Source organism: Engystomops pustulosus, chromosome 3 (assembly GCF_040894005.1).
Source record: "Engystomops pustulosus chromosome 3, aEngPut4.maternal, whole genome shotgun sequence".
NCBI lineage: Eukaryota > Metazoa > Chordata > Amphibia > Anura > Leptodactylidae > Engystomops > Engystomops pustulosus.
Window position 1 is genome coordinate 93,030,085 of NC_092413.1, and position 14,136 is coordinate 93,044,220.

The 14,136-nt window shown below is 41.3% G+C and overlaps 2 protein-coding genes across 3 annotated transcripts in view; one reads left to right on the plus strand and one right to left on the minus strand.

The window, feature by feature from the left end:
- LOC140121634 (armadillo repeat-containing protein 1-like) lies at positions 1 to 8,890 on the minus strand. The gene is made up of 7 exons (XM_072141467.1): positions 8,733 to 8,890; positions 7,954 to 8,115; positions 6,867 to 6,958; positions 2,665 to 2,836; positions 2,320 to 2,436; positions 1,789 to 1,863; positions 1 to 719 (listed from the first exon to the last, which is right to left on the minus strand). Exons 2-7 carry the CDS (start codon positions 8,101 to 8,103, stop codon positions 528 to 530), a joined length of 798 nt encoding a protein of 265 aa, XP_071997568.1. The 5' UTR covers positions 8,104 to 8,115; positions 8,733 to 8,890; the 3' UTR covers positions 1 to 527.
- The window catches only part of MTFR2 (mitochondrial fission regulator 2), a 21,974-nt gene continuing 16,720 nt past the window's right edge, over positions 8,883 to 14,136 (plus strand). Inside the window, exons 1-3 of one of the 2 annotated variants that reach the window (XM_072141465.1) lie at positions 8,883 to 9,086; positions 9,289 to 9,423; positions 13,360 to 13,458. In XM_072141465.1, the coding sequence (XP_071997566.1) occupies positions 9,361 to 9,423; positions 13,360 to 13,458 (162 nt within the window). In that variant the 5' untranslated portion in view covers positions 8,883 to 9,086; positions 9,289 to 9,360. The remainder of the gene's footprint in view (positions 9,087 to 9,288; positions 9,424 to 13,359; positions 13,459 to 14,136) is intronic. The other variant, XM_072141464.1, reaches the window with a different exon arrangement.

Consider the following 14,136-nt stretch of genomic DNA (forward strand, 5'->3'; position numbering starts at 1 on the left):
TTAATCAAACGTTATTTAATTCTTTATTTTTTCAAGTACAGACATGTATATGTAACCAACTACACTCTGACTAGATGTCTATTACATAAGTGGGCTGGTGCCCGGATATGCACATCATGTACAGCGGCGATTCAGTATTTCTGGGGCTTCAGGCTAAATTAGTTATTAGAGGTCACCAAATGGTTAATAGTGGCTTATCGAGGATCTCAGTGTGGGGCCCTAAATATTAAAGGGTAAATTCACCCCGACTCGCCTGCACATTTTCCTTCCCCTTGTTTGTGATGCAATTATACAATAAGGTTGAATTGACATGAATAAAACAGAATTTTGTACTTGTACGACATTGGGTTAAACTACCAGCATAAGGAGTGTGAAACTCCAGGCATATACACATATATCGGAACAAACTATTAAAAATACATGCAGAGACGTGGGACTTTCTAGTGTTTCTCTTCAGGAGTAGGTTAACCACATATAAATACACATAGGACAATATGTACACAGCTCACACTACATTTTCATGCAGGTCACCAGTAAAAAGTTTTACTTAGAAAACTAGCTGCAGCATTTAACCAACTTCCATGAGTTTCGTCCTTTGATGCTGGACGGGTTAAAGCTTTTTCTAGATCTTTCTGAGGACTTTCTTCTTCTGGTAAATAGTCCGGCAGGCACTGGCTCTTCTCCACTTCCTTGTTCTGACTGGAGAGCGGAACATAAATCTATGTAAATGGAGCAGAGCAGACAAAGGTTACAGAGCGGAAGACTTCTGTGCCAGTGCTGTGAAGACATTAGACCTGCAGTTACCAATTCACAGTGCTCAAACTCACAAGCTTGGGTGCTAGTCTCAGAAGACTGGCCTGGCTTTACCGGTATGTACTCAAAGTCCAATAAATGATCGTGTCTTCATTCCACAGTTATACGGCATAGCAACATTTCACCCACTCCATGCATTATCACGCCTTGATATGTGAAGCAGTAACTTTCCTCACAAGGCTTATGTAGGATGTGAAGTGGCAGCCTGCATATAGGGCGTTTTCTGGAGAAGTGCAGGTTTGGGTCATCCTATCATTTATAGTGTCTTACAATGCTAATCTGCAGGGGACATGCCTCCCCTTCCTAATAAAGTGATGGTAAAAGGCTCTTATTCAGTATGCTGGCTAAGGAGAGTAATGGCAGAAGTGTTTATTTTCTGGAACTTTAAAAAGGTACATGATGTAAATTGTGGTGAAGATGTTCACCTTACCGGTGGATACATTTTGGAGTTATCCACTACTTACTCGTCCTCATATGTATCATATAATCTCCAGCTGACACAGCAATTAATTGGTGGATAGTATCAGTATTGATAAATAGGATATTCTTCATGTCATGTCATTCATGGGAATGATTAAAGAAACTGTAGCAATGCAACACACACTGGATTTGTGTACATTGTATAGCGGTAACAAGAAACAGTAACATAGCTTCATTTCCATGTACCATATAAAACAGACTGTGGAATAAAACTATTCGGGGCTAAATATGCTAATTTCAGAAGTAGCAAATCTAAGGGTTACTTGGGATTTGACGATTTTTTTCTTTTAATTGGTGGTCTAAAATAACTGGGCATTTATAAAAACCTTACCTTACCTCTATTCCGAACATGAGGTCACCGTTGAGCCTCTGAATACCAACAGAGACTGGTGGTGACGGGAGTTTTTTTTTTTTTTTTTTAAAGTTATTGGCCTTATATGGTGTAAAAATAAACAATTCCCAGACAACCCCTTTATTGTATGCGTTTCTGCGTACCTCGTTTCCAAATTCATTCTTTATCACCTGCTGTGCCTTCAGTACTTTGGTTTCTGAAATTGCTGATGTTAAACACTGTAAAATAATAAGATTAATTACATTAAGTACAGAAAACAATCTAACATTGTAATTTCGGTCAAAATGCTAATGTAGCTAGAGCTTTGTTCTATATAGAGATCAAAAACTCTAACCCATTAACCTCTTCATGATGAGAACGCACTGTTATAACAGCAGAGTTACTGGGGCTGAATACTAGTATGTCCTGAGCATTGTGTGCCGTGCACAAGGAAATATTACGATGCTCCTGCCTGGCACAGTATTTAGATATAACCTGCACCAGGTTATAGTAAAGGGTGAAAAGTCACAATTCCAGGCTCATGGCAGGAAAACTGGCGTACAATGTGGTTGTTTAGTGCTGGAAATTCTAAACTTTGATAGAACAGAGATCAGGATATCTGACAGATATAATGATGTGTACCATTTTTTCCACTGATGTAAAATACATAGGAATGCTTTTCATTTCGGGGTTACCTCTGTTGCCAGGTCTGGCTTTACCCGCACAGTGCACCGACGAATAGCCATCTGAAATGTAAAGCTGATGACACCTTTCACCGTCAATAATGCCTCTTCACATAGGGATTTCCTTTCCTACAAATTAAGTACTCAAGTAAATGATAACAAAAATTGCTTCAAAGTAACAGGTTCCCTTTAAAGACAACCTGTCAAATTCTGCCGTAGAGGGCAAAGTCAGGAAGCAATACAGCATTGTATATGTGCACATAATGGAATCATTGATTTCTACTATATCAGAAGAAAATGACTACATTTCCATAGTATGATCAGATCCAGTCATTTTGCCAATCACATAATCCTTACCAGATTATCAAGGCCATGGACATACAGTGTTACAGTTTTTGCTCTTTTGTTTGCACTTGAAATGATGAACTGTAGACTGTTTTGCTTTATATTTGGTGCTTGCATGTGACTTGACACACTGAGCACCATGTAAATCCGCTGGGCAAGTAGTTTGATATGACTGCTCAGGTCACTGAAGAAATAGAAAAAGAAATAGATGAGTCATATGGAGACTATTCTCATCCTGTTCTTTATCATCAGAGATCACTGTACAAAGTATAAGAAGTACTACAAATATTGCATTGTCACAGGCTGCCCTGCCTGTCCTGCTAAATACTAGTCCTGCACCATTACAGGGGCTAATCCTTTAACAGCGCGTTACATCTTATCCATAACTGCTAGAATAAACGATAAACATTCTCCACTGGTCAGGAGTGTAAGGTCTATGGGATCACCAAAGACAGGCTGGGTTCACATCATGAGGATTCTGACTTGTCCTTACAACGTATGGCACAGATGTATCCCACTGTATCCGCTTCCCATAACCGTCCATTGCCTCCACTGAGTGCATACGTCACTCAGGCGGAGGCTACAGGATGAAAAGATGTAGCTTGCTACGTTTTAACATCCTGCATTTTTTGCCGTACAGGCGGAATAGTGGTCAGACGGAGACAACAACCATGCCTCCGTCTGCCACTATTTGTCAAGGGATACGCTAAGCACACACACGGGTGCTTTCCCGACGTATACACTTAGCGTATACAAAAAAAACCCATGTGAACTCAGCGAAAGCGGAGTGAATGTTCAACTTTTCTCTATTAACCCTTGTTCTCTTTAATGTTGACCCTTGTTCTCCTTGTAACAGGTGAACAAAGAATAACCTGGTATTATTCAAATAACCCTTTGCAGTGTCATACATATAAAATATATTTTACTCTTCAATACAAAATTATGTACATTTTAAACTAGTAATGCAAGGAATAATTAACAAGGTATTTGATACTAAGATTAGGGTCATTTCTGAATTCAAGCACAGTGGGGCTTATTTAATAAGGGTCGCCCTACTCACTTTCGTCGGATTTTGCACCTTTTTTAAGGGAATGCACGTCTTTAACAGGGGTTTGTGCTGGGATTGTGTCACACGCAAACGGTTTCGGTCGCAGCTGAGCTGGCATACATGCAACACAAATTGCGGCGCTTGTCGTCAGACGATCCGACAAATTCGGACTGAGCGCAGGATTTAACTTTCAAATTGTGTCGTAAGACAATGCACTTATATGCACCAGGAAGAAGAATGTGAACTCCGTAAGACCTGAGCGGGGAAGCGACACACGCACGATATCGGGCGCACAATCTTAGTGAATTGAGTGCATTACTGTCAGACAATGCACTTTCGGTGAACTCAGCGGACCAGGTAAGTAAATGTGACCCAGTGTCTTGTTAATTAATTGGCCACACTTGTTATAATCAATGTGGTATGTCAGGCAAAAAAGATCCCCAGAAAACAAAACAAAAAAAAAAAAAAAAAGTGAACCCAACCCGTTCAGACTTTAAATCAAACTGGCCTGAAAATAAACCTTTCCTCTGCCATACAAGATGACACATTTGACCCTTTTGTGGGACACTGTCTGGATGTGTACAGTATATACCTCCTATTTGCACAGGACATATACACTCACCGGCCACTTTATTAGGTACACCTGTCCAACTGCTCGTTAACACTTAATTTCTAATCAGCCAATCACATGGCGGCAACTACATGCATTTAGGCATGTAGACATGGTCAAGACAATCTCCTGCAGTTCAAACCGAGCATCAGTATGGGGCAGAAAGGTGTTTTGAGTGCCTTTGAACGTGGCATGGTTGTTGGTGCCAGAAGGGCTGGTCTGAGTATTTCAGAAACTGCTGATCTACTGGGATTTTCACGCACAACCATCTCTAGGGTTTACAGAGAATGGTCCGAAAAAGAAAAAACATCCAGTGAGCGGCAGTTCTGTGGGCGGAAATGCCTTGTTGATTCCAGAGGTCAGAGGAGAATGGGAAGACTGGTTCGAGCTGATAGAAAGGCAACAGTGACTCAAAACCCCACCCGTTACAACCAAGGTAGGCAGAAGAGCATCTCTGAACGCACAGTACGTCGAACTTTGAGGCAGATGGGCTACAGCAGCAGAAGACCACACCAGGTGCCACTCCTTTCAGCTAAGAACAGGAAACTGAGGCTACAATTTGCACAAGCTCATCGAAATTGGACAGTAGAAGATTGGAAAAACGTTGCCTGGTCTCGATTTCTGCTGCGACATTCGAATGTTAGGGTCAGAATTTGGCGTCAACAACATGAAAGCATGGATCCATCCTGCCTTGTATCAACGGTTCAGGCTGGTGGTGGTGGTGTCATGGTGTGGGGAATATTTTCTTGGCACTCTTTGGGCCCCTTGGTACCAATTGAGCATTGTTGCAACGCCACAGCCTACCTGAGTATTGTTGCTGACCATGTCTATCCCTTTATGACCACAATGTACCCAACATCTGATGGCTACTTTCAGCAGGATAATGCGCCATGTCATAAAGCTGGAATCATCTCAGACTGGTTTCTTGAACATGACAATGAGTTCGCTGTACTCAAATGGCCTCCACAGTCACCAGATCTCAATCCAATAGAGCATCTTTGGGATGTGGTGGAATGGGAGATTCGCATCATGGATGTGCAGCCGACAAATCTGCGGCAACTGTGCGATGCCATCATGTCAATATGGACCAAAATCTCTGCGGAATGCTTCCAGCACCTTGCTGAATCTATGCCACAAAGAATTGGAGCAGTTCTGAAGGCAAAAGGGGGTCCAACCCGTTACTAGCATGGTGTACCTAATAAAGTGGCCGGTGAGTGTATAGCAAAATGGCGGCCATGAAGGGGTTAAATGAGTTGTCCCATTTAAAGTTTACCTTTCCCTCTGGCACTGGATCAGATGGCAGGTCTTCAGGGCCATCACATTAAAGGGAACCTGTCACCAGGAGACCCATTTTTAGCACTCCCACAGTCCCCACAGAGCATAGCACATACACTGCCAAAGTGTTTTTGTATTAAAAATTGGTTTTACAGAAAAAAAGATATGTTATATTGTACCTTTCATTAGTATCTGATGTGTGACTAGGCAGTTGCCAAATGGGAGGGTCTGGAAAGGAGCAGTCCCCCCCCCACCCTTGGGGAACAGCTACTCCATGTGACCTTTTCAAATATATGAAAACACCCATCACTTGGCTTAGCGACACCCCCTGCTCCTCTACAGCCAATCCCGAGTGTGGGGAGTTATTCATATATTTGAAAAGGTCACATGTTTCCCATGGGTGGGGGGGAACTGCTCCTTTCCAGCCCCTCCCAATTGGCAACTGCCTAGTCACACAGCAGATGCTAATGAAAGGTACAATATAACATATCTTTTTTTCTGTAAAACCTATTTTTTATACAAAAACACTTTGGCAGTGTATGTACTATGTTCTGTGGGGACAGGGGGAGTGCTAAAAATGGGTCTCCTGGTGACAGGTTCCCTTTAAGTAGTCTGGCAAGTGCTATAGCATTATAAATTAGTGTACACTACTCCAGTGTGCCTGCATGCCTTGTGTGGGACATGCTGGGTGGGCCACTAATAGTTATTCTTGGTTAATAATGGATATGCAGTCACATGATTTAGGCCAGAGACGCTCAACCATGGTGGGTCTGTGAATCCCATTCCATGTGGTGGCTGGGTTTCCAGTCATCATAGTGATATATTATGCATGGTTTCTTTCTTCTTCGTGGAACCGAGCTGTTATCCTGACCACAGTTTGTCTCCGGTTTAAGCAAATTATGCAAATGAGCCTAAGGAGCTCTATGCTCCATTTAAACCGGTGGCTTAAAAATGGCTCATTTGCATAATTTTTAAGCGTTTTTTTTTTTCTGAAAAACAAGGGTATAGAAAGCTTAAAGAACAGTGGATCCTGACAGAGGAGGACACACAGCAGCATGTCAGTGTGCTTGTTATATAATCCTTCATCCTGGAGGTGAATTTCCTTTAATCATCATTCCCATCGCTGAGGGCGTTTGCTAACGCAAGCATTAACATTAGCGTTTTAACGCAAGTGTTAACAGCTGTTTAATTAGGCAACTCTCTCTTCAGCTGTTGCATTGTGTTTTTAAATGACCGCACCCTCACTACACATGACCTTACCAATGAGATAATTCAATTTACCTGTTCTTAATGTTCTCCAGACTCACCATCATACCAAGCTCCCGTTTTATTATTTCACAGTGATTAGGATTTTCACATAAGTAGTGAATTGTCTGTAATAAACATACAGGACAATATACTTTACAATAGGAAATACCAGTACAGGCGGTCCCCTACTTAAGAACACTCGACTTACATAAGACCCCTAGTTACAAACGGACTACTGGATATAGGCAATTTACTGTACTTTACCCTTAGGCTACAATAAACAGCTGTAACAGTTATCATAGGTGTCTGTAATGAAGCTTTATTGTTAATCCTGATTCTAATGACAATCCAACATTTTTAAAATCCAATTGTCACAGAGACCAAAAAAGTTCTGGCTGGGATTACAATGATAAAATATACAGTTCTGACTTACATACAAATTCAACTTAAGAACAAACCTACAGACCTTATCTTGTATGTAACCCGGGGACTGCCTGTATATATTTACACTTGAAGTCTATAATTATACTATAACATTGCATTCTCACCTTTACCAGCTAGGCACATGAAGGTATATATTTAAATCTTGTGAAGGGAATTTCATAATCAAGGGTGATTGGTACCTAACTGCCCAGGTCAAATTCTGTAGTTCTGTTATGCTCATCTTTGGAACAACCTTTACATATCAGATTAATTTTGACTTCATCTTTTTCATGAAGCCTTGCCCATACATGTTGCTTGATGAGCTCCAGAGCAGCCACAAGGAACTAGGCATGGCTATGATTGGCTGGGTGTGTCCACCAGATGTCCACTTGTTCACATGATGCGCTGCGTCACTTTTTTGATGCGCTGCATTTTGACGCATTCCAAAGTCTTGATCACAAAGTGAAGTAACATTGCGTTTTAGCAAATGCAATGGAAACGCAATGTTACTTTAACATATGATCAAGGTTGAAGACTTTGGAATGTGTAAAAAAATGCATCACAAAACGCAATGCACCGTGTGAAAGCGCCCTCAAGCAACATGTCCGGGTAAGGCTTTGCTGCTCAACCTGAAGTTTTGGTCAACTCATCTCTATTTCTGATCAATTTATGGTCCTGTGAAAGGTAAAATAGTTACCTGAAGAGCAACTTCCACCACATGTGAGTCCTGGTGACTAAGAAAGAGGATGAGACCCGCCAGACAACTTCTGTCCCTCACAATGCTCGCTCTGTTCTGTGGATCAGATGCCAGCGTCCTCAGATGGGTGACAACAGGCACAGCATCCATTTCTGATTGACGCTAGTAACACAAAGGAGAGAGGAAAAGAAAGAGCCACAAGTGTCAATAATATACAACACTTCAGGGCTAAAACACACACTTATGGATGGTTTGTGAATCACAGAGACCGACTATAGTGCAGAAGACAGGACTCCAAGCATCATATGACAGAAGGAGTCCCTGCTTCCCAGAATCTGTAATCATGATTACAATGGTTATCTAAATGTGCCGTATGGTGCACACCTGTGAAGGTAAAGGATTTATGATTACTAGAGACATCTCCTTCATGCAGACAGGGTCCAGTACAGTAGAGTATCCAGGTGCCTCCCAGAAACATAATACTGGGACCGCCATGTGTTTCATGGACCATAAATGTATCACCTGCGGATTGGAGATAATATAAGAAGTCATATGAAGCCTGGGAGCTCTCTGACACCCACATGGCATTAACAGAATAGAGACCATAGTATTATACGAGGGGAATGAACCCTATATAACACCAATATACACTAACAACATAGAAATCAATGACAGCTAGGACCCCGCTACTCCTGAGAACTCATGTGCACGCCCTTTACTAACACCATCATGCAGAAAGCCATACAGTGCGGGGATTACCGCATGGTGTATATACGTACTTGTGTGACACCGGACTCACTGGAACGGACCGACACACACCGGGCACGTAGACCTCAGTCAGGGATCGGTAGTCACAGACTCCGGCACTCGGCGACCGTTACCCAGCCCCGCCCACAAATGCCACAGGAAACTGATTGGCTTCCGCGTGCATCACGTGCCCTCTCCCAGCTGAACTGTCGAATCATAGCGCAGAACGTGATCTCGCAGCGCTGCGTTTGAATGAGTCCCGTCTGTTCTCCTTGTGTTCCCGCATGACCCAGGCTGAGCGGAGGAGCGCTGTCACTGCGGAGCTGGAGGACACGGACAGCCGACCGGTAATGCTTCTTCATACGGCTATCTGCATGTGCTGCAGGGTATGCACTGACTATACCTATTTGGTGACCTCATGCATTTTCACGCTACACCGACGTGTGGCGCCACGGAGACCTCCCGATTATAGTTACAAGGATGGGCAAGGTTTGATGGCCTTGGTGCAGCCACCCTGCTGTGCTTCCTGTCAGTAACAGCCACCCTCTCTCCAGTATCATGTGACTGATTTCATTTTTTATTTTTCAGGAGATGAGATCTGACATGTCCGGACTTTGAACGAATAGATTATAACATTGTTGTCATCCACAAGGTGTAGAAATGCCTCTGCTCCTGGAGCTCATCCGACAACTATTGGACTATTTGGGTGTACCAGCTGAACAGGTTAGTATAGATGTACAGGCAGGTGTCCATGGTGGGCTGTCTGGTTCACATACATTCCCTTTAAAGGAATCCTGTCGGCAAAAATTTACTTAATAAACCATCATGTTTTTTTTTTTGCCCAGCAGCCTAAAGAGGACCTGTCAGCAGATTTTCCCCACTCTGACTAACAATGCCTGCTGATAAAGGGTTACAAGATCTCACCATATAGCTGCTAGTTGGGCTCTGTATCATAATTACAGTTGTTTTTCTGATATGCAAATAAGCTTTCCTGTCTCATCTCTGGCAGCCTGATAGGAGAAGAGACATTATTCTGACAGACAGCACTGCTCTGCTTCCTTGTACTTGTCCTTGTCTGTTAATATTCAACACCATACATATAAAGCTCTATTTACTTTTAGGATATATGGTGTCAATTTTTTAACATGGTGCCTGATGTTACATTCATGTCATGTGACCAGAGTGACATCATTGCAGGTCCTTTAGCTCCTAACAATAGCAAACTGTATACCATGATGACATGAAATCAAAGCCTCCATGGAGGATGGAGAGTAGAAGTCCATATAGGCTGCTGTAACTTTATGTGGTCAGATACATGCATGGGGTACAGTTTGCCAATGTTAGGAGGTTTAAGGCCTGAGATGAGGTCAAATGACTTGAACTGCTGAATAGTAAGGAGTTGAGGGCAGGGGCTGGCTGAGTAGGACGCAATACCCCCCTCTGAAGGCCAGGTAATATAAGATAAAGTTAATTTATTGGGATGTGAGAGAAACAGTTTATAACTAAAATAAGGGTGTTAGTCAATAGGCCTATATGGGAATATATGTGTATGTGAAAACGTGGCGACAGGTTCCGTTTAACATCTTTCGGATGTTAAAGATGTTTCTTTCATGGCCTAGTGTGGTGGCATTAACCATAAAATTAACTCTAAAGTGAGATGTAAATTGGTTGTATAAAGTCATAGTGGCGGAGAGTTAAGTACAGGCGGTCCCCTACTTAAGAACACTCAACTTGCATACGACCCCTAGTTACAAACAGACCTCTGGATGTTGGTAATTTATTGTACTTTAGTCCTAGGCTACAATAAACAGCTGTAACAGTTATCACAGGTGTCTGCAATGAAGCTTTATTGTTAATAGTGATTCTTATGACAACCCAACATTTTTAAAATCCAATTATCACAGAGACCAAAAAAGTTCTGGCTGGGATTACAATGATAAAATATACAGTTCTGACTTGCATACAAATTCAACTTAAGAACAAACCTACAGACCCTATCTTGTATGTAATCCGGGGACTGCCTGTACTGGAGGTGAGGTCTCTGCATCCTGGAATATTACTAACCGACTCTCTATATGTCTGTTGATTTTATACCACTAGTTAATATCTCACTACAAAGTTGAGTTTCTGGATCTTGCCACACCATTCGCCACTAAAGAAACATGATCTGAAAGGTGTTCGTATGCTTGACATCATACTGTTAGTTTATTAGGTCAATATCTGCTGCCAGGTTCCCATTAACAGCCCTCATATTACTGCCTCATATCACATAGTTGCTGATGTTGTTTTGTTGGTTTCAGCGTAAAAAAATGTTGGTGACATATTGTAAGGATTTATCTATCTTAATCAATAGTAATACCTGCTGTGCCATGCCCATTAAGTACCTGGCAACTAAATGGTTGTTTGGCATGCTACTATCCCTCCTGCCCCCCAGCTGAGCATACATGTGCACCTATTCCTAACCTCTTCCTTCATTCTGCATTCAAGTTTGTATAGGCTTTCTGGAATGTTAGAGGCAGAGCTGAGCCCGCAGTATGTGTAACATGGACAAAATAGCTGGATAAGGGATACATGTTTATTATGTGAAATTCATGTTAAATCAGTGCATAGTGATCAGTAACTTATTCCAGCTTCTAGTCTTTGAATGTATCATGGCACCACGGAGCCGGCACCAGAAGCAGTGGCTGTCTATTACAGCTGACAGCACGCGCTAGCCGACGAGCCGACTCTGATCCGATTGTTAATACCTTACATGCCGCTGTCAAGCATGATCGCGACTTGTAAGGGTCTTCCCCCTATGGATCATATTCCCCCATGCCGCTTAAGGGGGGATCCGATCCACTTCTGGGCAGCCCCGAGGTCTGCCGAGTGCCCTGGGGCTGCCCGATGTTCCTGACAGTCAGATCCCTTCCGGGTCTGACTGTAAACTGTCTGAGCATGCGTCTGCATGCTCAGACGTCCAAAAAAAAGATCATTTTTAATTAATACCTTTAAAAAAAATGCTCTAAAAAGTGATAAAAAAATGTTTCACACTCCAAAATAAGCCCACTAAAAAGAACAACTCTACTCGCAAAAAAATAAGCCCCTAACCAGATTTGTCAGCCGAAAATTAAAAAAGTTCTGCATATGAAAAGATGGTGATGCTAAAATGAACAAGATTTTCTCCAAATTAGTTTTTATTCAGTAAAATTGAATAAAATACACAAAACCCCCACATATTTGGTATCCCTGCGTCCGTAACAATCTGCATAATAAAACATTATTAGATCCGGAAAGTGAACCCCGTAAAAAAAAACAAAAACGCCTGTACAATGTTATAGCCTGTACAATGTGACATAGCAAATCTGCTGTGGATGGCGCTTCCTTCCCTTCTATGCCTGTCCGTGTGCCCAAACAGCAGGTTAACACCACATATAGGGTATCGGTGTACTCGAGCGAAATTGGGTTTCAAACTTTGTGGAGCTTTTTTTTTTTCATTTAATCCATTACAAATGGTTCATTTTCCACTTAAAATGAATGTATTGTCAAAAAAATCTTACCAATTTGTAGACTGCACCTCCATTTTGTTTTAACCCCTATAAAACACCTAAAGGGTTAACAAACTTCTTAAGTGCATTTTCGTACGTTGAGGTGTGTAGTTTCCATAATGGGGTCATTAACAATTCTAGCTATTATTTAGGCCTCTCACAGTCAACTAAAAGTTAAGCAGGTCCATCTAAACATGGGTTTTGGTGATTTTCCCAAATAATTGAAAAATGGCCCCTAAATTCTGAGCCTCATAACATTCTAGTAAAATATGTGGAATCTTAAAAAACCATGCCAACATAAAGCAGACATTTGGGAAATGTAAGTTATGAATTTATTTGGATGCAATGACTATTTGCTTCAAAATTTTGGCCAAATTTCATTTTTTTTAAATAACTAAACACAAAAGATATCATCCAAATTTTTAAACTAATTTGAAGTACAATGTGTCACGAGAAAACAATCTCAAAATCCCCTGGATATCTCATAGCGTTCCAAAGCTATAACCACTTATAGTGACACAGGCCAGATTAGAAAAATGGGTCAAATGAGGCCAAAATAGGCCGAGTCCCGTAGGGGTTAAATTTGGATGATATCTTTTGTTTATTTATGAAAAAAAAAAAAGGAAATTGGGCAAACATTTTGAAAGATTACCCATTTTCAAAGTTCTAAATTCTCTACTTTTAAGGCAGTTTGCTTTATATTGGTAATGTTTTTTAAGAATTCACATATTTTTACTGTAATGTTAGAACTTAGAATTTCCTTTTTTTTTTTTTTTTTTTTTTTTTTGGAAAATTTCCAAATCCTGCATTTAGAGGTACCTGGTGGTTTGAGTTTTTTTCATGTTTTTCAACAGGAGAATTGGCTTGATGTTTAATTGGCCTTAGTTTATGTTTCTCCAATAGGGAAATACATTTGTGAGACTGGGGTTTCCAGGATTGGAAACCTACATATAAGACAATAAGTCAACTCTTAATAAGTCTTAATAAACTTTAATAAATATTGTTAAAATATTATAACCCTTTTGTATATTGTCATTTAGCTTAATTAATTGCAATTAAGTTTTTTAGTTTGTTTTTCTGGTACTATACAATTGTATAATCTACATATTGTTTTCATTATTTTTTCACACAGCTTGCACCACTATGGGAACGGTTTACTCGCAGACGTAGCTTTGTTCGTGCCATTGCCAATCACCTTCCTCTTGTGCTGTTTGAAGGAATTGATATACAGGTAAACTATTCTGTATCTGGCTTTATGCAGTCAACCAGCTGGCTTTGGATGGTTCTGTGCTACAAGACCAATTCCAATTGAAGTGAGCAAGATCCATTCTTGCTGTTATGGTTCTTGGCGACCACATAGAGAATGGAACCATCTGTTTTTGGCTTTGTGTTATGTCAGGCCTGAACAGCTTATCGGGCAACCCCTTTAAAGGGGTCTTCCCACGAACTAAGTTAGGGCCTAACTTGCTGATTGGTGGTGTTCTCAGTGATGAGACCTCCACAGATTGCGAGAACGGGGGGTTCCATGTTCCCTCGTCGCTCCCCGAGACGAGCAGAGCAGCCGGGCTGCCCCATCTGTCTTCATGGAGCAAGTGGAGATTGCCGAGCGCTATACTCTGTGGACATTTTATGACCACCTCGAATATATCCTATATATTTTTATAACAGATCTTTTACATCGATATGTAGTTATGTGAGAAAGGTTCAGGATATCCTGTTCATGTATTTTTATTCCTGTTTATTAGTGACTTATACCAATTCTGTTCCTTAAAGGAAACCTACCACTTGAAGTGGCTGGTTTCAGAAGAAAACACCGAGCACCAGCTCACGGTGAGCTGGTGCCGGTGCTTATTTTTGTTAGTGTTTTAAACCGCGGTATCGCGGTTTAAAACACTTTTTAAACTGTATA

Coding starts and splice junctions, on each gene's coding strand:
- LOC140121634 (XM_072141467.1), bottom strand. CDS start 8,103: ATGGATGCTGTGCCTGTTGTCACCCATCTGAGGACGCTGGCATCTGAT. Junction 6,959..7,953: donor TGGTGGAAGTTGCTCTTCAG/GTAACTATTTTA, acceptor TGTTTATTACAG/ACAATTCACTACTTATGTGA. Junction 1,864..2,319: donor AGCCAGACCTGGCAACAGAG/GTAACCCCGAAA, acceptor ATTATTTTACAG/TGTTTAACATCAGCAATTTC.